The sequence below is a fragment of the Haemorhous mexicanus genome, chromosome 6 (assembly GCF_027477595.1).
Source record: "Haemorhous mexicanus isolate bHaeMex1 chromosome 6, bHaeMex1.pri, whole genome shotgun sequence".
NCBI classification, from domain to species: Eukaryota; Metazoa; Chordata; class Aves; order Passeriformes; family Fringillidae; genus Haemorhous; species Haemorhous mexicanus.
Window position 1 is genome coordinate 2,466,532 of NC_082346.1, and position 23,165 is coordinate 2,489,696.

At 43.5% G+C, this 23,165-nt stretch overlaps 1 protein-coding gene across 7 annotated transcripts in view; it reads right to left on the minus strand.

Moving 5' to 3' along the window:
• The window catches only part of ANO5 (anoctamin 5), a 63,213-nt gene extending 47,471 nt beyond the window's left edge, over nucleotides 1-15,742 (minus strand). For 3 of the 7 annotated variants that reach the window (XM_059848299.1, XM_059848296.1, XM_059848295.1), the window contains exons 1-3: nucleotides 15,462-15,742; nucleotides 4,446-4,490; nucleotides 2,089-2,153 (exon numbers count right to left, since the gene is read on the minus strand). In XM_059848299.1, the coding sequence (XP_059704282.1) occupies nucleotides 2,089-2,153; nucleotides 4,446-4,490; nucleotides 15,462-15,606 (255 nt within the window). In that variant the 5' untranslated portion in view covers nucleotides 15,607-15,742. The remainder of the gene's footprint in view (nucleotides 1-2,088; nucleotides 2,154-4,445; nucleotides 4,491-15,461) is intronic. The other 4 variants (XM_059848300.1, XM_059848298.1, XM_059848297.1 and 1 more) reach the window with 2 other exon arrangements.
• Between the last annotated feature and the right edge of the window lie 7,423 nt (nucleotides 15,743-23,165).

The following is a 23,165-nucleotide window of genomic DNA, read 5'->3' on the forward strand; positions in this document are numbered from 1 at the left end:
CAAAGTATATTGACCTGAGCTCAGAAGGGTCTTGGTGAAAGAGAGAGAAATCATGCTGGGATAGAAGATCCTGCTGAATTCCTACAGGAATGCATCACAGATGTTAAAGGCAACCTAGCAAAGAACTGAGTGAAGTGAAATTTTTCCAGTTTATACAGAAGATAACTGAAGCTGTGACAACACATGAAGGAGAATGGTTGGCATTATATGAAAAAAAATCCCATATATATTAAGGGCTATCTTACTATTGCATCTAATTCATAGAAGTACTTTTAAATATAGATTTAACCTGAATTCTAGGACATTAATCATCAAGAACTAAGCCTGTCATGGCTGATAAGAGTGTGAAACCGGGCAAAAAGATCAAGAATAACTTGTAACTTTCTATCTGGCTAATGCACAGAAAGCAAAAATCAGATAAATGACAATGTGAGGGTTCCTTGGGTAGGACAGGGCAAAGCACAGGAAAGTACTAACTTAAATGTAAGCAAACATCAGATAACCATCTGATCTGCAGAAACAAACTAAGGCCAAACAAGCTGCCTCAGAAGGAACAATAAAAACAACAAAACTCCCCAGTTACCAACTACTTACTGATATTGCTAATTTGACAATCACAATACTTTGTGATATTTAATAACAAAGTATAAAGAAAAATTATTATGTAAGGAAACGTAAGTAGAGAAAAAGAGAAAAGGCTGCATGAAGTTACCAAGGAGAGATTTTGAGAGGATAACCAGATAAATTTTTCCCAGACATGAATGTGCAGAAGATCAAAGCCTCCTCCTTTCCCACCTCATCATGAATCTTTCATCCTTCAAACAAGGTTCAGATCCCACTTCCCTACACATATGACACACGTTGCACTCTTTGTCCCATGCTTCCTGCCTTTTCATATGTCCTGAGTCATGAACTGACTTCCTCCAATCTTTGGTGAAATAGGTCATCTCCATCCACTCAGATGTAAGCAGCTCAGAATCAGCTTATCATGGTATGATGGCCATTACTCAGTGAAGCATTTGATATGGCCATTCACTGAAAATTTTCCTGGGGAAAAAGATGATTGCAACTCCTACAACCGATTCAAAAGGGAATAGGGTGAACATATGAACAAGTTTTAAAATGGAACTGGTAAATTTATTAAAACATTGGGATGATATGGCTGAATGCTCTAAAAAGACAAAGATCTGTGTAATCTAGGAAGCCTTTCTGAGTTCTGTCTTCATGGGACCCTTTCCAGATTTGGTCTTCACATGTTTTATTTTTAAGAAGCTCAGCAGAACAGCTTCAGTTTTTCAACACTCAATTCAAGAGACATTATTTTTGATCAGTGCTCATGGTCAGTATGAGATGACAGAACAGTTATTTCTTTTCCTATCTTCCTCTAAGCATGTAACAACAATAAAGAAATCAGACAATAGGAATGAATATAAAATACCAATATAAAGATGACATTTTCAAAGACAGTTTCTCAACTGAATACTGGCCACACAGTGCTGCCTCTTCAAGACAATGTGTACTCTACACATTAAGCAATGAGGAACCTTGAAAAAATTTATAGCTGATGTTGCTTTTCCTGTTGCACATAATGAGGTACTCTAATAACTCAAATCTTCATCTGCTTTCTCATGAATCTTGCTGCACTGTCACAAGGTGCCTAGAGCTGTGGAACTCTAGTGTGCCTTGACTTCCCCAGCAAGCCAGCAATATGATATGCAACACAAATCAAAGTACCTGGCTTGTGCAGAAACAGTATGTTCTTCATCAAAACATGTAAGGCTCGTGTGATTCTCATTTCAAGACTCATACAGGAAACACCATTAAGCTCATACTGTTTTCTACCACTACTGTGTTGTAGCACTAACACTGGTAAGTTTATTCTGAGACTCAGTGAGTGTCATGTCATATTCATGGCTTTGCTCTTTCAAAACAATACAGGAAGAAAATTGTTACATGGATAAAAAGGAGGTATAAGCCAACCTAAAAGAAATACTAGTTTTGAAACAGAATTTTCTTTTTCACAAGAACCCTTCTTCTTCCCTCCTACCAAACAGTTCATTAATTAACACCATTCATGCTGTACCTTACCTCAGAGCTGCTTGGAATTTCTGATCCTGCAGTTGAAATAGTTTCAGGTCCATTGCAATCTTCCCCTAAAGAACATTGAAAAAGAGATTCACATAAACACATCCCTTTTTTAAAAATATTGTTGTATGTGAAAATGATGTGGACCTTGAAGGCAAGGAACTACGAACAAGTAAAGGATGGAAAATAGTACTCATAATACATAAAATCTTCAAGAATGGTTCTTTGGAGGAGAAAAAATGCTGCAAGACACAATCTACTCAGTCTGTACTACCTTGGTGTAACCCTGCATTCACAGAAACGTATTTTTAACTGTGACAGAAAAAAAAATCTGCTGTCATCACTTATCTTTCTTGTCTCAAATGTCTGCTAGGTCTCAGAGGCTTTCAACTCAGAGCTTTGCTGCCTCAGTTATGGAAGTCCAATTACCTGTGGAAGTGTGTGCTAGAGACCAAATGAGGGTGTGTTTTTTTGCTAAGCAGTCAATGATGCATAACCTCAAGATTACAGATGCCCATGTAATGGAGGTATGACAACAGGATCAAAAATAGTAATATGAATTTGATTACTCAGCTTCTTGTTCAAAAAACAAACCCCAAAAAAATCCAGCTCCAAAACAGCAACTGAAAAAATAAACCAAACAAAAAAACCTGCCTTCATTTTAATGACAGTAGTGAACTCCAACATGACTTTCCCACAAATACAGTCATTTCACCAAAGACACTGTTACTAAAATGCTAATGCTAAAGGGAAAATCTATTCAGTACCTTCATCATCTTCAACTGGATCAAGACACTGGCTGGGTTTGTGCCTCTGAATTCACACTGCCACCAGTTTCCCTTGGAGAACAACTCTGAGCCCATAAGCTAGGCTCCTGCTCCAAGAAGGTTTTTGTAAACAACCATCTCTGCTGATTAGGCAGAACAGTCTCTTCAATCAGGCACCTGAATCACTCCACTGGAAAAGGATGAGCAGGTTTGAAAATAGCTGATCAAAAGCTGGACTGTGCACTGCAAAATGGTGTCTCTTTCTTTCAGAAAAGAGGATTCATCTTACTTCTTTCTCCATTAAGGAAGCATTGCTGAGTATAGCTCAGACTGGACAGACTTACACTGGAGCACTGTCAAGACAACTACAGTTACATTATTCCTGCCAATAAAACAAGCCTACTTTTCTTTTTGTAATCTGCAAATATTTGATGTCAAAAATTGCATCCAGGCAGAATATAAAGTGTTTTTTAAAAAAAATATAATAAGCTACTTAAGTACAGCTTGAGAGCATTTTGTTTCCTACAATTGTTTTCTCTTTCAAAGTTCACTTACAGAAAATGGTCTCTGTAATTTTTAACTATACATTTGATATGATGAGAAACCAAGCAATGGTATGTAAAATACAACCAATAAGTTTCTGAATGCAAAGACAGTTAACACTGTTGCATGTTATTCTGCTAAAGCAAATTACACCTGGAAAATCTGCATTAGTAGATCCACTGTGAACACCAGGATAAAGAATGGGAGCACCCCTACCACGTCCTGCTACCTATGCTGCATAAAGCCCTTGGAGGCAGGTGGGTACTGCAGACTTGGCCAAAGGTACCAGCCTAGGGTCCAGGAGTAGAAACCCAAATATTTTGTCACACAACCCTCCTTTCCAAGCCAGAAACAGTCTGGCATCTTGTCCCTGCAGCAGGAACATTCTATTTTCTATACTGCTGAGGGAACTTGAACTAATTCAACGGCCTGTAACAGCCTTTGGTGGGGGGGGGGGGGGCAGGGGGTGGTGTTCTGGATTTTATCCTCTCTGTAATTGTGAAAGTCTAACCTCAGAACAAATATAATTCAGAGTTCCACATTTTAAGTGCTTTCTCGGTACCACAGCTGATTACTTATGCAACTTGTGGAAGGAAATCCTCTTGATATCTCTGTTCCACTGGAATAAACCTGAATAACCCTAGAGCAGCACACGAGAAGGTAAAAAGAGAATGCAAAACATGTATTAACTGAAAAGTACAACACACTCAGTATGTCCACTCCTTGTAAAACATGTAACCAGATTCCTGAACATGAACAGCACAAGCAATGCACACCCACATCATGTAGGAAGGGGTAAAGAGGCCCCAGCCCAGAAGTGCACCAAGCACCATGAATGTAAATGCACAATTAGACCTTAACCAGGAGAGCTGCCAACAGATAGCCAACAACTGACTTGCAAATCACATTGCAAAAGGCCTGGCTCATATGTGATACCAATGACTCACATTAACTGGAGACTGATTTGCAAGAGGCTCCCAGCAGGAAAAAAAATAAAAAAGGACAGAGGAAACAGACAAAAGCAAGGTAAAACATGGGTTAGTACAATACCTTCTGACTGTGATGGCTTGAACTTGGTGAGAATCGCAATGTCATCTTTGAAAGGAAAAAACACTTCAGTAAGAACCAGAAGTAAAATTCACTTCAACATGAACCCATTTCAGAATTCTCCTCTATCCTTTACAATACAGCCACCATATAAAGCAAAAGAATAAGCCCTGGACTGTAACCTAGACAGAAAGCATGGCACAGGCTCCTCTTGGAACACCAACATTCACCTTTTCACCCAGGCACTTTATTCAGCAACACAAACAAGGATGCCACCTTTCCTTAGCAGCAGCAGGGAGGACCATAATACTAGTCAAGGAAGTGCTTTTAAAATTCTTCATGAAATAACTGCTTCATATCTAAAGATGGGAGTAAAACAATAATATTCTGATAAAATTCTGTATTTAAGGGTATGTCCTTGTTCTTCGACACTACATGCTTTTATGTATATAAATAGACCTAGAAATATCTGCACACCAAAAAAAACAAACAAGAACACTTACTAAACTAAGTGGCTCTTTATTATAAAATTTCTATTAATAGCAGAAACTCTTTGAAATGTTTTTTGTTTAAAACCAACTCCAGTACAACTCCATGACTATTAAAGCCCACTAAAATATTTCAGAAATGCATCATTTTAGTATTTGTTCAAATCACTGGCCTTCATGGGAGTGCACATACCCTACCCAAAAGAAATGCCCATTTCCCAATGTAACTGGTGTCTTCACCAGCCTTACAACTCTTCACACAGCTATTATGTGTAACTCCTTAAACACATGTGCCTTGGCATTGTGCATGTTACTGTAAATAAGCAACCTTCTTATGGCCTGTAATTCTGCAGTGTAAGGCAACATATGCTGTCCCAAACTACACCCAACCGCAGGGCAACCTACTTAGAAACTTTTGGTATGCCACCCCTAAGAATTACAGACTTCAATTTCTACTTCAATTACAGACCCAAATGATGAGAACAGCAGTAGCTCACAACACAAAGTAACATTCAGTACTGGAGAATATAATCAAGATTGATTTAATCTCTTAAAATATACATACTTTACTCACAAAACAGGTACTTGCATTACTATAAACTTATGATTTCTGTAACAAGCATAAAAAATGGCTTCTTGTGTAATTAAACAATCAGAAATTCTACAATACTTCAAATTTGTTCAAAGTGCTGGAATCACTTTGGTTTTCTTTCATGGCAAAACTGATGAGTTAGGAAAAGATAAAAGTGCATGTGTTCAGTGCTATTGCAAAAAAGTAACAATGACATTGTAAGCCAAGGCTTCCCACAGACCCTGTTTTCTGATAATAGCTGCAGCAAGGTGAGTGGTGCCAAAAAAGGAACTGCACATTCTCTGGGAGAAATGCAACGTGTCACAGGTCATGTCCTGGCCACAACAGCAGTGCCCCAACCTGTCACAGGTCATGTCCTGGCCACAACAGCAGTGCCCAGGCTAGGCACATAAAAGCCCAGGAGAGCTAAGCACAGGACTTCTCACTCAACTATTGGTGCATTTTGAAGAATGGTTTCAGCTTTGAAGAATGTTTTCAGCTTCCAGCACTGTCCTAGATGGAGAAGAAGCACACTCTGGAGGACACTGGAGCCTGGTCACCTAAACAGGATTATGGAGAAATATCTGCCTTGCTAGGGAGAGAAGGGATTTTAGCCATACTGGCATGGCTGGACTGTGCCACTCATCTTCAAAAGCCAATGAAAAAATCCTTGGCTTTTATAATAACTAGCACAGTCACAGCCATGGATGCTCCAGGCCCTTTAACTGTACCCTGGAAGATGACAATTCTTTCACTTCAGCACCCTCAGTAAGTCCAAGTCTGCTGGGAGATGGCAAAGAAAAAAGCTTGGCTGATGATGCTGCACTTGAGGTACAGCTGGGCATGGTACAGCTGCTGTGCAGATGCTGCAGTCTGGCACAGTTCAGAGCAACTCTGCATCAGAAAACAGAGCAAGAGAAGGCTCTTAAGTTTTCATTTCTTCCAACTTCTATAGCCCTGATTCATCTGCACCAAGTACAGCTCGTGACAGATCGTTTATACCACTAAAAACATTTACATATTAGGTGCTTCCAAAATCAGGTGGCAGATGAAGAGACATTTTTAGGGATCAAAATTTGGTTTACTACTAAAACCAGAAAATCATCCGCATTTGCACACCTAAGATCTGTGACAGAGCTATTCCAAAGGAAAAGCCACAGACAGGATTCTCATGGGGGTGTTGATAAACTGCACTGTTTAGCAGCAGTAAGACAGCATGACTATTGATTCTGCTATTTCAGTATTGTTTCCAAAATTCTGCTTTCAGTTATTTCCACAATTTTCACAGACACAATAACAGCATCTTTTTCAGCCAACCAAGCAAGGAGCTTTCAGACCATTGACACTGTTCTACAACTGTCTGACACACTGGCATATTAGTTCATACACATGCCTATCCCTAGAGCAAAATTTTGATGGTCCAGGTAAAATGAAAACAAACAAATAAACCAATCCTAACAAATCCTGAAATTTACACTGCAGTTGTTATGAAGTACCCATTAGGTACTATGAAGAAAATTCCCAATATCCATCTTTAACATGCTATGAAAGAAAACATTATTCCTAGATGTCTTGGAATAATAATAATAATAATAATAAACTTATCTTAATAAACCCCCCTGACATTATTCAATGACTGGGCCTGGCCAACAGGAAACAGAAATGAGTCACTGCCTCCAAACAAGCATCATGATGACTATTGCAAGTGCTTTACACTTAAGGAAAGCAGATTTACAATGACTTATCAACTAAACTGATGCATACTCTGATCACATCCTCCAGAGCTGAATGGAGTTGCCACTGGGAACTGCAAACCCACCCAGCTGACTTTTAAGGAAGCACAATAAGGTTATTACTCCAGCTGGTATTGTCTGAAGAGTAGTAACTGTGCTGCAGAGCCAAAGGTTCAATCCTAAAATGATGTGGTGATTCATGCACACAGAGATGCTTCTAAAAGTTTAAAACTATTTCACAATGAAGCAGTGAACCATTAACATTCTCAGTCAATCCAAGAAAATCTATTTGGAATATTTTAAAAGAATCTTATTAGTCCCTTAAAAAGAAGAAGATTGCATTCAAGTGTAGGCTGCTTCACTGACATATTAATTTTCTTCATATGTTTTATTATTAAACAAGGACTTCCAGAGAACAGGTATTTATCAACATAGCAGAAGTAAAAGAAAAATAACTATTTTACATAGGCATAAATATTTGGAAATCTGTTCCTAACAGTAAGAAAATCTCATATAGCAATTGGAAGACACGTAGTCCTAATCTCCAGTATAGTAACTGGGTGTTTTAAATCAAAATGGGACGTTTATCTTCAGCCACCTCCCTTTTAAAGAACCACAAAACCACCTCCCCTTCTGATTAAAAGCCACCAGGATAGCAAAAAAGGGAATACATTAAACAAAAAGAGAAGCTGTGCAAATCTTCTCTTATAATACAACCCCACAAGCATAAGGTTGTAACAGAGAACCTGAATGGCATTTTAATGTAATTCAGGTAACAACCATCACTGTATTTTATGTACCAGCACAGGCAAGACTCAAAGCATTCTGTGAGCATTCAGACCTCCCCAGTATCATTGTTCTGCAGAATGACACACATAAACTGATTCATAGGTTCAAATGCAGTTAAAAAAGAAAGCCCAGACCAGGAATAGTTGGATAAAGTCAGGTATTTTTAAACTGCATGGCATTCACATGTTAGAGGGACTAGAATGACAAATAAATCTCAGCAGAACAGGGTGGCAGAAACACCAGACTGCAGGAGTTCTGACAAATCATGAAGCACTAGGGCTGTGCTTGTTTGCCCTTAAGAGTATTTATACATTCAGGGCCAGATTCCATCAGCACTGTCTGACTGCAGAGGTAAGCACACAGCCCCAGCAATGGCCCTGCCCATCCATGAAAGTGCCAGGTGCTCTTGCCTCTCCTTCAAGGCACGATGAAGAAAGAGGAACTGCAGGAATGGTTTTCATCACAGCCCAGTGGAACCACTTCAGGAAGTGTGAGGCACAGACTTGCTTTCCTAGTGTGTCCAGAGTTACACTGAACACTTCACAGCATCATTCACTGCTGCATTTCCCAACTTCCACTGAAATCACTGATGGAAACCCTTAGGTAACAGTCTCCAATTTCTTTCCATGTTTGCAATACACAAGTGTCCAAAAGCAGTGGAGGGGACAATGAACTATTCCTTCTGTGCACTCACATTACATTCCTACCCTTGTATGAGAGATCTTCTAGAGATGTTGTAAATGAAAAGGGATGCATAAACTAGGAAACTAATGATGCAAATACAGCAATATTTTTTTTTTAAAATCACCTCAAATTTAATGTCCTCTGGTGGTATTCCTCAATTTCATGTTATCCACACATCTAATTTCAGATGGTCAATTTAAACAGCAAATTTTTGTTCCTTCTGGTTCTTTATGCTCTACCTCACTCAGCACTTTTCTGGTTATGCTTCCAATGAAATGCATCATTGTAAATTTTGCTACTGTATTCACCAAGTATTTAATTTTCTCACATTACACAACATAAAAATATATCAGTATAGGAAGATGTTTTATAAACAAATGCAAGATTTGCAAGACTTACAAGAATTGCAAGATTTGGCTTTTTTGTCCAAATTACTTTAAAAATGAAGGAACATCTTTGGAATTCCTATACTCATCCCAAAGAGAAACTGTTCCTATCAATCAAGAAAATGATCAGGGCAATGGGCCATGGCTTCCACTGCCTAAACTTTTTTTAGGTAAGCATTAGTCAATTAACAGAATTGAGGCAGACAAAGTGGTTTGAAGAACCAAGTGGCCTGAAATCCACATCTGCTAGCCATTACTTGCTGGCATGGTGTATTTCTAGCACACTATAAATGGTACAAACATAGACTCTCTGATTTCCTACCCAACAGTTAAGACAACTCCTTTGAATAACAAAACCACAGGGCCCTTTCTAATTTAGGGCAAGTACAGCAAATGAAAGGACAATCATCTGCATCCTGGGGTCCTGCTGTTTTGCCAAAGGCCTCAAATTTCACATTTACCCTTTAGAGCCTGGTAAAGAAGATAAGAATCCCTTGGGATTTCCAGTTAGAAGAACTGCCCTTCATGCAAAGACATATTCACTTCCTAAAACAAAGTGTTTGGAACCTGACCATGTCTACTGGTCCTCACTGAGAGTCACTGGTGAACAAAGGCATGAACACCACAGCTTTAACAGCTTTAGGTTTCAATAAAAAACATATATCTGTATAGTAAAATCCAAGTAAACAAATCCAAACATACTCAGCTCCTCCCCCACACAGTGTTTAATCTAAAGCAAAATGTTATAGTTGTTACAAGAAAATACACAGTGTGTAACTACACACAAACTTCAATCTATAAATAATTTCTGACATGTTATTCAACTTAAGCAACAACAAATAACTGTAAATCTCTCCATAACTATGTTATAATTGCAAGAATTGTCCCTAGCAATACAACACAAGAACCTTCCTTTCCCCCTTCTGCATTTATACACGGATGCACGTGGAAAGCTATCACCACATATAATAAAATTACTGCTAGATAAGAAAATACAACCTGGTAATCACACTGCTCTTTGGTTCAATCCCCAGATCACAATAAAAACTAGTGCAAAAGTTCACTGCATTATTACCTCACCTCTTAACATCTGATCACGTTTTCACATTACCCATGCCTTCCTGATAACATATTTAGGTTAGATGACTATTTGTCTCCTCCACGAGCATATGCAACTCATTGGTTTAAAGATACAAAATATGAAGACATGGTATTTGGGTTCTTAGTGGTTTGGTTTGTTCTTCTCTTTGGGGTTTTTCTTACAAATTATAGGCCAAGAGTTCTCAAGCACAATTTTTGTAGCACATTTTCATCAATGCCCTTTAATCTTACCCTAGTGTTTCCTTGTATCACAGTAATTATCAAATCTTTGTACATAAAGGTTAAAGTGTACTTCCATTTTATAATACAGTTATCAGTTTATTTCTGTAGGGAACACCTCAGAACAGCACAGCACACCAGGCAATGCCTTAGCAGCAAACTGATGGAGACGGAATCACTGAGAGAACATCACTCTGCCTTACACAAGAAGAGATGTTGGTGGCTTTCTTGGTGGTTATTTGGTATTCACAATCCAGAATCTCTGTCCCACTGCTGAGCCAAATCATTCCTCCAGGAACTACTGTGAGGGAGAAACAGCTGCAGAGCATTTCTTTCATATTCTGAGCGAGAAGTTGAAATTGTAGGCCCCTTGTTACAAACAGACTAAAATGCTTTCACCTGTGATGGCAGAACCATCACTCAGTTCAGCACCTGAGGAGTCTTTTTCAACTTTAAGGATTCTATGAATCCACCTTTATTTCCCAGCTTCCCAAAATGTGGCCTGAATATCCCACATAATTGCTACTGGATTTAAATGGCATGAAGGGTACTTAATCCTTCCGTTGCTACTCACTGAACTGCAGACAGTGAGTTTAATCTCATATGCAGGGTGCTCACCTAAAATGAAAATGATGTCCAAGAGCAGGGGTTTTTTTAACTGACACAATATTTGGAGAAAAATCCATATTTAACAGCTGCAGTGGAATGGGCTTGACATTTTCATTTTCACATTAAAAGGGCCACAGCTATACAGTGATATGATACAAGTTGTTGGAATGATTTCCCAAAAGCAGGTTTTCCTACTACAAACAGGGGTTTTCTGTTTCAAAGAGGTTTCACTTCCAGTAACCAACCTGTGTTTACACTGTGCCCCTGCAGTGACGCATGGCAGCCAGGAAAGAAATTCCACTCAGAAACCACACACTGGCTGGGCTAAGAGAGTATTTTCTCCCCTGTCTTTTATATTATGAACTATGTCTAAACTTCTTGGAGCTTTTATTTCATTACCTAGGAATGAACTATCAAACAGTTTCCTCTTAACAAACCCTTTGGTTTAGGCCTGTGGGAACATGATACCCCATTCAACGTTTCCACAAATAGATCAGAAATTACTACATTCACCGTGACAGTAATTAGAGACAGATGCAGTTCTGGACTGAGGCCTGTATTTTATGTTACTGGTATGAATTCTGATCAAATAAGTTCAGTATCATTTTCTTAAAGAACAGCAGGATTTAGCCCTGAATGCTGAGGTATTGCAAGATGCCAACACAGTGGCACAAGCACTGTAGTGGCACAAGTACCATTGCCTTTCACCAATGTTTGTCCACCTTTCTCACAGGGAAACAAGCAAGATGACAACCAACCTAAGCAAGCATTTGAATTAAGATCACTCACAGTGTTCTGAGTGCAAAGCAGGCTCCTGGAGTTCTGGAAGAGAAGCTATGTGTATAAAGGCAGCATACTTCAAATCCTGGCATGGAGCCAACAGCAAGCTTCCAGAAAACTTGGATAAATCCCACAACACAGCTACTGCAGCATTAACATGCTGGGGGAAAAAAAAGCTACTGAAAGTGAATGTAGACACAAATAATCCTAGCAACATATTGCAGTCTTCTTCCTCTGAAAGTTAAACTCAATTCTGCAAGTTCATTTTCCTTAGACTTTCATATTTGGGGTAAATGACACACACCTTCCAACAGAAAGCAAAATCACACAAACAAAATTGGAATTTTTTACCTCACACAGATGTAATTCACCAGGAAGCTTCCTTCAAGGCAGAAGCTTTGGCACATAGGCTCTAAACAGGCAAGTTAAACTTTCTGTTGCTGGTAGACAGTTTTGCACCCCATAACCTGTTCCCCAGCGTTCAAGTTCAATGAAAAGCAGTAGTAAACCAGAATTAACTACACACATACTGTCCAAAGAGAAACATGTCTTTAAAGAAAATAAGTAGCAGATGTTTTCTCTCCTGCCTCGTTCCTGTTGACATACACAGGCCCTGCCTGTACACATCAGACATCTAGAGCCTTAAGAGGCTTTTCCTAAAAGGCACAAAGTATATGTTTAGAGCTATAAGAAGTTCTGCCTGCAGCATATGTATACCATTAACTTTTCTAAACAATAATTTAAGGAATTTTCTGGGTTTTTTTTAACCTTGAGAGACTTTCAGGCAACAAATTAACATAACTTTTAAAAAGCCTACTCACTTCACCCCATATTCAATTTGTTTCTGCTTAAGAAAAGTGGTTAATTAACAAAATTGAACTGAATTAGAATATGATTTTGTACAGAGAGTTATGTGCTACTATATGGCAAATCCTTCTTAACCATCCTTGCACACTGAAACCCCTCAAATCTCCTTATATTCCCTATTTATGACTATAAAAATCCCACAAGGCTCATGGGAAAACTGAATAATGTGGAATGAAGTTTACAAATCTGACTTCATAGAATCATTCCCTAAATAGGAATATTTTGTGTGTTCTGTAAATAGTTTTCAGTCTCAAAGTACTTCAGGAGAATAACCCATGGAGAGAGCAGCTCAGCCCTAGTACTGTTCATTGCTCCCAGGCAGTGGGATGGGCGATGACTCAGGTCTCTCACATCCCCTCTGGAACAGGGTGGCTGGCCAAGAGGCTGTAATATCCATCTGCTCAGGTTCCTGAGGAGCTGCCAGCTCCATCAGCCCTTCCAGAGAGGGCAAACCTTCGTCTGACACTTGCCTGCCTCCCCGCAGCTGGACACCTCTCCTTGCTGCCACTACAAAGAGCTTCTTTTGGATAACTTCACAGTCAATATTGCCATGATAACTCTCTGAAACAAGACTGCCAAATATTTTGAAAATCATGATTTGCTGTTAGTGCTCGAGGTGTTTAAAACTATATATGTTTTTCTAAAAGAGACAGTGCAGTCAAGTTGTGAAAGAGAACAGATAACCCGAGAAGCCAACAGAGGGACTTAGTGGCTCTTTCCTGCTTTAAGATTTTCACTTCTAGGATGGATAGCAACCATTATTCCCAAAAAAGAAATTTTTCAAGGTTAACATTTTCCTTTTTTAAAAAAAACCTATACTGTTTCATTCTGAAAATATCAACATGCTCTCTTACTTCTGACTGTTGATTCACGTTGCCAGGTGAGGTGCTGATAAACACACACTTGCATCATGTTATTTCACAAAATCTTAACATGAGCACATTTATTATAAGTAATGACATACCACACTGACATTGAAGTGGAAACTGTAACATGGCTACAGCAAAAAAAGCAAGGCCCCCGACACAAATCCACTGGCTGCACATGCCCTGCAGCAGGGTCTGTCCGAAGGTGAGGGGTGACAGCACATCTGGGATGGGGCGAGGGGGAGAAGGCTGCTCGTCCCTTCCCGAGCGAGGTGGGGTCTGCTCGCCCCTGCCCGAGCGAGCTGGGGTCTGCTCGCCCCTTCCTAAGTGAGGTGGGGTCTGCTCGTCCCTGCCCCAGCGAGCTGGGGTCTGCTCGCCCCTTCCTCAGCGAGCTGGGGTCTGCTCGCCCCTTCCTCAGCGAGCTGGGGTCTGCTCGCCCCTTCCTAAGCGAGGTGGGGTCTGCTCGCCCCTTCCTCAGCGAGGTGGGGTCTGCTCGCCCCTTCCTCAGCGAGCTGGGGTCTGCTCGCCCCTTCCTCAGCGAGCTGGGGTCTGCTCGCCCCTTCCTCAGCGAGCTGGGGTCTGCTCGCCCCTTCCTCAGCGAGCTGGGGTCTGCTCGCCCCTTCCTCAGCGAGCTGGGGTCTGCTCGCCCCTGCCCGAGCGAGGTGGGATCTGCTCGCCCTTGCCCGAACGAGGTGGGGTCTGCTCGCCCCGTCCCGAGCGAGCTGGGGTCTGCTCGCCCCTGCCCCAGCGAGGTGGGGTCTGCTCGCCCCTGCCCGAGCGACGTGGGGTCTGCTCGCCCCTTCCTCAGCGAGGTGGGGTCTGCTCGCCCCTGCCCGAGCGAGGTGGGGTCTGCTCGCCCCTGCCCGAGCGAGCTGGGGTCTGCTCGCCCCTGCCCGAGCGAGCTGGGGTCTGCTCGCCCCTGCCCGAGCGAGGTGGGGTCTGCTCGTCCTTGCCCGAACGAGCTGGGGTCTGCTCGCCCCTGCCCGAGCGAGCTGGGGTCTGCTCGCCCCTGCCCGAGCGACGTGGGGTCTGCTCGCCCCTTCCTCAGCGAGGTGGGGTCTGCTCGCCCCTTCCTCAGCGAGGTGGGGTCTGCTCGCCCCGTCCCGAGCGAGGTGGGGTCTGCTCGCCCCTGCCCGAGCGAGCTGGGGTCTGCTCGCCCCTGCCCGAGCGAGCTGGGGTCTGCTCGCCCCTGCCCGAGCGAGCTGGGGTCTGCTCGCCCCTGCCCGAGCGAGCTGGGGTCTGCTCGCCCCTGCCCGAGCGAGCTGGGGTCTGCTCGCCCCTGCCCGAGCGAGGTGGGGTCTGCTCGCCCCTGCCCGAGCGAGGTGGGGTCTGCTCGCCCCTGCCCGAGCGAGCTGGGGTCTGCTCGCCCCTGCCCGAGCGAGCTGGGGTCTGCTCGCCCCTGCCCGAGCGAGCTGGGGTCTGCTCGCCCCTTCCTCAGCGAGCTGGGGTCTGCTCGGAGCCCCCTCGCAAAGGCAGCCTCAGCCCCCGGGAGCCAGCGCCCACCCCAGCGGGTGCTTGGGGGAGGCTCAAAGTTTGCTGTCCGGCAGAGGGACCTCTGTATCTGCTGTGTCTTTTAAGATAAAAATCAAGCGGATCCTCGTGTTTTTTTGTTCGCGGCAGGGCGCTGATACGAGACCCTTCATTTTCAAGATTGATTTGAGGATTATAAAGATCGAATCACAGCTGGATCGTGCTCGTGGAGAAGCGGTTTTGTTCTTCTCAAGTGAAAGCCGAAAGATTAAAAGCTCGATGCGGGAGAGGTGAGGGTTCACTCGGGACAAGCACCCTCTCTCAGACTCCGGCCTGCAGACCCCAGGCAGGAACCAGAGCCCCCAGACCCCCACACCACGCTCGCCTCCGCTCCCCGTCCCCCCGGGGGGCAAGGGCGAAACAGAACCACGATCCCCCCTCCCCGCCCTCTCCTACCGTCCGCCGACAGAGCCATCTCGATGAGGGTCTCATTCGCTTTCTTCCCCAAGCGGTTCATGGTGGCCGCCTTTCCGCTGCTGCTGCCGGGGAGCGGCCGCGGAGCAGAGCGGTGACTCAGGGAGGCGGGGGCCGCCTCATGCATGCGCACTGCCCGCGGGGCGGAGCGGGGCCGAGCGGGGCCGGGGAGCCACCGCCCGGCGGGAATCACCACCCGGCGGGGCCGAACGGGGCCGGGGAGCCGCCGCCCAGCGGGAACCACCGCCGGCGGGGCCGAGCGGGGCAGGGGAGCCACCGCCCGGCGGGAACCACCACCTAGCGGGGCCGAGCGGGGCCGGGGAGCCGGGGGAGCCGCCACCCAGCGGGGCCGAGCAGGGCCGGGGGAGCCGCCACCCAGCGGGGCCGAGCGGGGCCGGGGGAGCCGCCTCCCAGCGGGGCCGAGCGGGGCCGGGGGAGCCGGGGGAGCCGCCTCCCAGCGGGGCCGAGCGGGGCCGGGGGAGCCGCCTCCCGGCGGGAACCGCTGTGAAATACCAAGTTGTGTTTCCTGTCAGCTACTTACAGGCAACGTGTGTGTTTGTGATTATATGTGTGGAAACCGACCATGGGACAGTTATAAAGACGAATTGTAATAATGACCGAGAAAAGTAAAGCATGGAAGAATGCCTTTGAACCTATCCTTTTGTGAAATACAAAGCTGTGTCAGCTACATACAGGCAATGTGTGTATTTGTGATTATATGTGTGGAGTCCGACCATGGGACAGTTATAAAGATGAATTCTAATAATAACTGAGGAAAGTAAAGCATGGCAGAAGGCCTTTGAACCTATCCTTTTGTGAAATACCAAGCTGTGTTTCGTGTCAGGTACATACAGGCAATGTGTGTATTTGTGATTGCAATATGTGTGGAGTCCAACCTTGGGACAGTTGCGAATTCTAATAAGAACTGAGGAAAGTAAAGCATGGAAGAAGGCCTTTGAACCTGTCTTTTGTTTTCAATTAGCCTTGGTTGATTTAGGAGCATTTGAATTAAAACGTTAAGGATGTTGCTTTTTGCTTGTAGTCAGGCCTTAAAGAGTGCTGCAATAATAACCCTTTTTTGAAGTATAATTTTAGAATATTGCTTGTATCCTTGAAACTAGAGTTTTGGAATATATATAAAGGAAATATGCTTATCTCACACCTCAACAGACCAGAGAAAAACAGCTTGAGAAAGGAAGATGAAAATCATCTCAAGGACTTATAATTTCGACCAAGGGAAGCTGGACATCACTGCTGTGAGAGTTATAGTCCTTGTAATTAAAAAGGTGGACCCACATCAGGGGAGCTGGACTTCACCAGATGGGATTCGTCTTTATTCTCATGGAAACCAGGACCAACATCTTGGAAACTACCACCACCACCTGAGGTTCTCCTTTGGGGATGTACAACCTGACAAAAACTAAATCGCAATAGTGTATAGAATTGTGACATAAAAATTGGAAAATAGAAACTGCTGATGAGTAAAAATTGGAATAGAAACTGCTGAGAAAGCTTAGGAGTACCCCTATAAATACCTGTAAGCCCCAACTATCAACGTGCAGTTGGAGGGAAAACTCCCCCACTGTACCCAGCGCTGTGTTGCTCATTCTTTACCATATTAATTAATAAATTGATTGCTGCTTGAATATTGGCATAGTCAAGCTTCTTATTTAAAACACTTTGTTTGCAATTAACCTTTATAAGTTTTAAGTTGATTTAGGAGAATTTGAATTAAAGCATTAAGGATGTTTTTTTTGACAGGAACTTTCTGCTTGTAGTTAAGCCTTAAAGAGTTTTGCAATAATAACCTTTTGAAGTATTATTTTAGAATATTGCTTGTAGTAAGGATCTTCAAAACTATAGCTTTAGAATATATAAAAAGGAATCATGCAGCTTGAGAAAGGAAGATGGGCATCAGCTCAAGGATTAATAGCCTTGACCAAGGGAAGCTGGACATCACTGTTATGAGATTTATAGTCCTTGCAATTAAAAGGTGGACCCACATCTGGAGACTGGACCTCACCAGATGGGATACTCCTTCCTTCTTTCAGAAACCGGACCACCACCACCTGGTGTTCTCCTTTTCTGGAATACATCCTGAGAAAAACTAAATCACAATAGTGTATAGAATTGTGATGTAAAAATTTGGGACAGAAACTGCTGAGAAATCTTATGAGTACCCCTATAGACACCTGTAAGCCCCAACTATCAGTGTGCAGTTGGGGGGAAAACTTCCCCCACTGTACCCAGCGCTGGATTGCTCATACTTTACCATATTAATTAATAAATTGATTGAATATTGGCCTAGTCAAGCTTCTCATTTATAACACCACCACCCAGCAGGAGCAGCCCCCAGTGGAAGGGTGGCAGGGCAGGGGCTCTCCTGGCCTGGACAGGACAACCCCAACAATTCAGCAGTGTGCCTGAGAGCAGGGTCCATGGTATGTGTGACCTGGGCTCAGCTGTCCTGGCTGTGTCCCCTCCCTTGTGCCCCTGCAGGAGCAGAATGCACCTGGATGCAACACATTTCTTGCTCAGAGGTATCTAAAACAGCCAGCAGCCCTCTGTTAGCAATACTGTTCTTATCACAAACCCAAAACTTAGACCCACGTGAAAAATGTGAATTATACGATTGGCTTTTTGCAAATATTAAAATGAATATTATATGTGTTATGTTAGAAAGTTGTGCTGTATTCATTTTCTTAAGTAGTGTGTTAAATATAGTTTTAAGTTATAACATAAGGTTAAAATAGAAGCTATGCTATGTAGGATACTTTTTTAAAGAGAGGACTCGCACTGAGACAGCTGCCACAGGACACCTGAATCTTTCAGAGAAAGAGAATTTATTGCTTCCTTATCAGAATGAAACGAACTTCTTCCTGCCTCGCTCAGTCCTGAAGATGCCGTCAGGATTCAGAGGAAGAAGCTGACACTGCCCAGACAGAATCCTGTGTGTGAATGGAATTGATGCACCATGGATGAGGTGTATGAATGTGCATCAGGCTGTTGCTTTTAAGGGTTAATCCTCTGTTAACGTGGGTCCTTTTTTGGGCTCATTTTGCCCAGAAAGAGGTACCTGGACTGTCTGTAACTCTTTGTTCTTATTGTCTCGTATTGACCTAATCTCAATTGTCCAAATTTTTATTACTCTAATTATATTACTATTTTATAACCATTTTATTACTATTAAACTTTTAAAATTTTAAAAACAAGCGATTGGCATTTTTCACACCCATAAAAGCTGCTATGAAGAAATTTAACTCTTAACTCGTGAGGCTCCATTCACAGCTGCTGTCCCTGCTCCTGGAGCTGCTACCATTGCCATGTCTAACAGTTTCTTATTGCTTCCTTCAGTCATCTGAGACAATTTCCAACAGTCTTGGTTCAGTATATGTATTTACTACATTTTTTTGTTCATTAATATAAGCTCAGGCCTTCTTTCAAATGAACTTCTTGTATATTAATCTTTACTACCTGAGTAACTGTTTTACACAGCAAGCTGACAGGGAGTTTTGTTACTTGGGCAACTGTAACACAACAGCACTTTCATGACCAATAAGAATTAATGGAATTCTTAATAAAGAGTTAATCAAGTCAGTCAGCTGAGTTGCTGGGCTTGTTTTCAGATCTATATACAGTACTTACTAAGCCTTTGTTTGTGCAACATAACTGCTTCAAGGAGTATATTTTTAGTCAGGAGCAAGACCTAAAAATGTGTCTGGTTGCTCTCCAAAGCCCAAGATGTTTAGTTGGGGTTTTAATGTCCCAGTGCAGGATGGTGGGAACAGAGAGGATGGGCTTGGTGCACCAAAGGGTGCCCTGAAACAGCCTGTGAGTTCATACAGTGCCCCAGATCACAAGGCTCTGTTCAAGAGCTGCACTTCTCAGCCTTTAATTTCCTCCTAGCCCTACATATCTTGGATAAATGCATTTATGCCCACAGAAGATGCAATTGGAGTTGCTATTCAACAAGAGCCAGAAACAGCAAGAAGTGCCATGGTCATTGCTCAGTTTTGCTCCTAATTGCACTCTTGGTGTTCCCAGCTCCACCCAGCAGCAAACCCAACCATACCTAAAGCTGTGTGCCTCAGCCAGAATGCCAAGGCAGATTTCAGTGACCCTTGTAATTGCACAGGCTGACAGTGTGTTGAGCACTGACTTTGTGCAAATTACACAGTGGCCTGTGGTAGAGGTGGGACAGAAGGGTGCTCCTCCAGAATGAGGAATCTGTGGAGGTGCACAGGAGGTCTGTGCAATACCCAGTGTTGAATTTCCTTGCATGTTCAGAGTTTAACCAGCCATTGTCTGACTCGGTGGTTCACAGTTTGCCCAAGCAATCTAGGAGCACACTTCCTTCCAAGGGCACACACCTTTTTTCCCTCCCACTTTCCAGGTTCAATCTGAATAAGGAATGCTCATAGGTATTAAACCAAATAATCATGTTATTGGTTTGGGGTTTTGGGGGCTTTCAGCTCCACAAATCACTGCAAGCAACAGGTAAGGCCAAAAGAAAGGAAGAGATAGCAAACCACACAATTTTATTCCTAAAATGTTAATACAGTAGCCAGGTACACCATAATATTTCTGCTTTTGGAATCCAAACACTATTTCTAATACAGAAACCAAAAAATAAAAAAATACTTAGAAAGCTGTGGGTAGAGGAAGGAAGCCTCACCAAAATTGCTGGCAGTGAATATACTTAGTATATTCAGTGGCAAAGGGCAATCCTTTGTGCTAAAGGAGAACAAGTGGTTTATATCTCTTATAAGCCTTCCATTTTTCCATTCCATTGATTGGCTTTTTCCAAACCATGCAACTGACTTTTAGGCCTTCACATAAAAAAAAAAAAAACCCAAAAAAACCCCAGAAAATTGGTGGGACTGGAGGGTAAGATTTCAACGATAGCTCAGTGCCTATTGTTGTCTCAGGTAGATAGCCCAAGGCTGCTCAAAAGAAATCCTATCATACAACCTGAGATGCCAACTCTAAAAATTCTACTTAGAGGGTTATCTAAAACTTTTGGCACTGAAGCACCTGTGAAAACATAACTTGAGTTTTTTGTGAGAGGTAGCGGAATCAGTGCCCATGTTCTCCACCAAGAAACCCTCATGGTTTGATGCTGGCCAAATGCCAGGCACCCACAAAAGTTGCTCGCTTGCCCTTCCCTGCCATAGCTGGGCAGAGGAGAGAAAAAAAATTAATGAAGGCTTCATGAGTTGAGGTAAGGACCGGAAGAAAATACTCCAAGGGCAGAACAGCCTCAACTTAGAGGTACAAAGTGCATTTATAATTAAAAAAACAGAGGAGGAAAATGAGAAGTAAAATAAGCCCTTAAGACACTTTTTCTTCCCCCCCAGGCCCCTCTCTCCTTCCCACCACAGCACAGGCAGACAGGGCATGGAGGTTTGGTTTGGTTCACCACCAAGATTTTCTTCCAGTTCTCAGGGAGAGGAGTCCTTTCCCTGTGAGGCCCTGGGGTCCCTCCCACAGGAGACAGTTCTCCATTAATTTCTCCAGCATGGTTCCTCTCTCAAGAGCAGCAGCCCTGCCACACCTGCTGCAACCTGAATTCCCCCCACGGGCACACAGTCCTCCCAAACCTGCTGTGCCATGGGTCACTGCCACGGGGTGCAGCCCTCCAGGGACAGGCTGCTCCAGCCTGGAAGCAGGGCCCCTCTCTCCACTGGGTCTGCCACTGGATCACACTGGATCTCCTCCAGGCATCCACCAGCTCTGGCCTGGGCAGCTCCCCAGGGGCTGTGGGTGGATCAATCTCTGCATCCCCCGTGGATCCCCATTCCCTGTGGGTGGATCAATCTCTGCATCCCCCGCGGATCCCCATTCCCTGAGGGTGGATCAATCTCTGCATTCCCCTGTGGATCCCCAGGGGCTGCAGGGGCTCAGCTGCTTCACCATGGTCATCACCACGGCCTGCAGAGGAATCTCAGCTCTGGCACCTGGAGCACCTCCTCCTCCTCCTCCTTCTCCACTGACCTTGGTGTCTCCATGTTGTTCCCCTCACATGTTCTCACCTCCTCCTCCTCTTTTCTAACTAGAAGCAAAAACTGTGCTATTTTGGTTTTATTTTCTTCTTAACTAAGTCATCACAGAGATGTTACCAGGCTCTCTCATTGTCCCAGTCCTGGCCAGCAGCATGTCCATCTTCAGAGCCATCAGCCATTGGCTCTGCTGGACATGGTGGAAGCTTCAGCTTCTGTGCCCCCCCTGCTACCAACAGCCAGGCTGTGCAAACCAGCACACCTGGGCAATAACATCTGTTAAAGTTTCAACACGTCTGAAGTGTGGGAGATCACAGGACAGCTGCTGGGAGTGGAGGGGATCAGCTGCCACACCAGCCAGGGCTGCTGTGGGTGTGCAGAGGGAGCAGCCAACTAGGCAGGAGGCAGGGATGGATGAGGGACCCTGCAGTCCCTTGGACTTGCCACTGCAGAGGAATGTAATTTATTGAAAGGGAAAGCCCAAGGGGATTCGCAGCTTGTCAGTGTTTAAGTCTGTGAAAAATATGTATTTTATGATTGGCTTTTTGCAAATATTAAAATGAATATTATATGTGTTATGTTAGAAAGTTATGCTGTATTCATTTTCTTAAGTAGTGTGGTAAATATAGTTTTAGGTTTAACATAATGTTAAAATAGAAACTGTGCTATGTAAGATACTTTTTTCTAAAGAAAGGACTTACACCAGATAGCAGCCACAGGACACCTAAATCTTTCAGAGAAAGAGAATTTATTGCTCCATTATCAGGAGAAATGAACTTCTTCCTGCCTCGCTCAGCCCTGAAGACGCCGTCAGGATCCAGAGGAAGAAGCTGACACTGCCCAGACAGAATCCTGTGTGTGAATGGAATTGATGCACCATGGATGAGGTGTATGAATGTGCAACAGGCTGTTGTTTTTAAGGGTTAATCCTCTGTTAACGTGGGTCCTTTTTCGGGCTTATTTTGCCCAGAGAAAGGTACCCAGACAGTCCATAACTCTTTGTTCTTATTGTCTCGTATTGTCCTAATCTCAATTGTCCAAATTTTTATTACTCTAATTACATTACTATTTTTATAACCATTTAATTACTATTAAACTTTTCAAATTTTAAAAACAAGTGATTGGCCTTTTTCACAAGCCTGTGCTCCGCAAACCCTTCCTGCACACATTACTTATTTTGGGATCTGACTCTTGTGTCCCGTTCCACGCAGCTCCTCAGGGAAACCCAGCAGCTCAAACACCACGGGCAGGGGCTCAGAACCACAGCAAGGCTTGCTGATGGAATTGTGAATTTGTGTATCGAGAGACACAGCAATTCCTGACGGTATCGTGAATTTGTGTATCGAGAGACACAGCAATTCCTGACGGAATCGTGAATTTGTGTATCGAGAGACACAGCAATTCCTGACGGAATCGTGAATTTGTGTATCGAGAGACACAGCAATTCCTGACGGAATCGTGAATTTGTGTATCGAGAGACACAGCAATTCCTGACGGAATTGTGAATTTGTGAATTTGTGTATGGGGACACAGCCGATTCTTTGCGCCTGCTGCCGCTCAGCCCTAAATCCATCAGGAAACGGAAAGGGAGTGTCATAAAGGGCCGTGGTGAGACGCGGCAGAGTGCCAACGCTTCTCAAGGGAAGTAAAAACTTTACAAAGTATGCAAAAAGTTCATCGTTAGTCA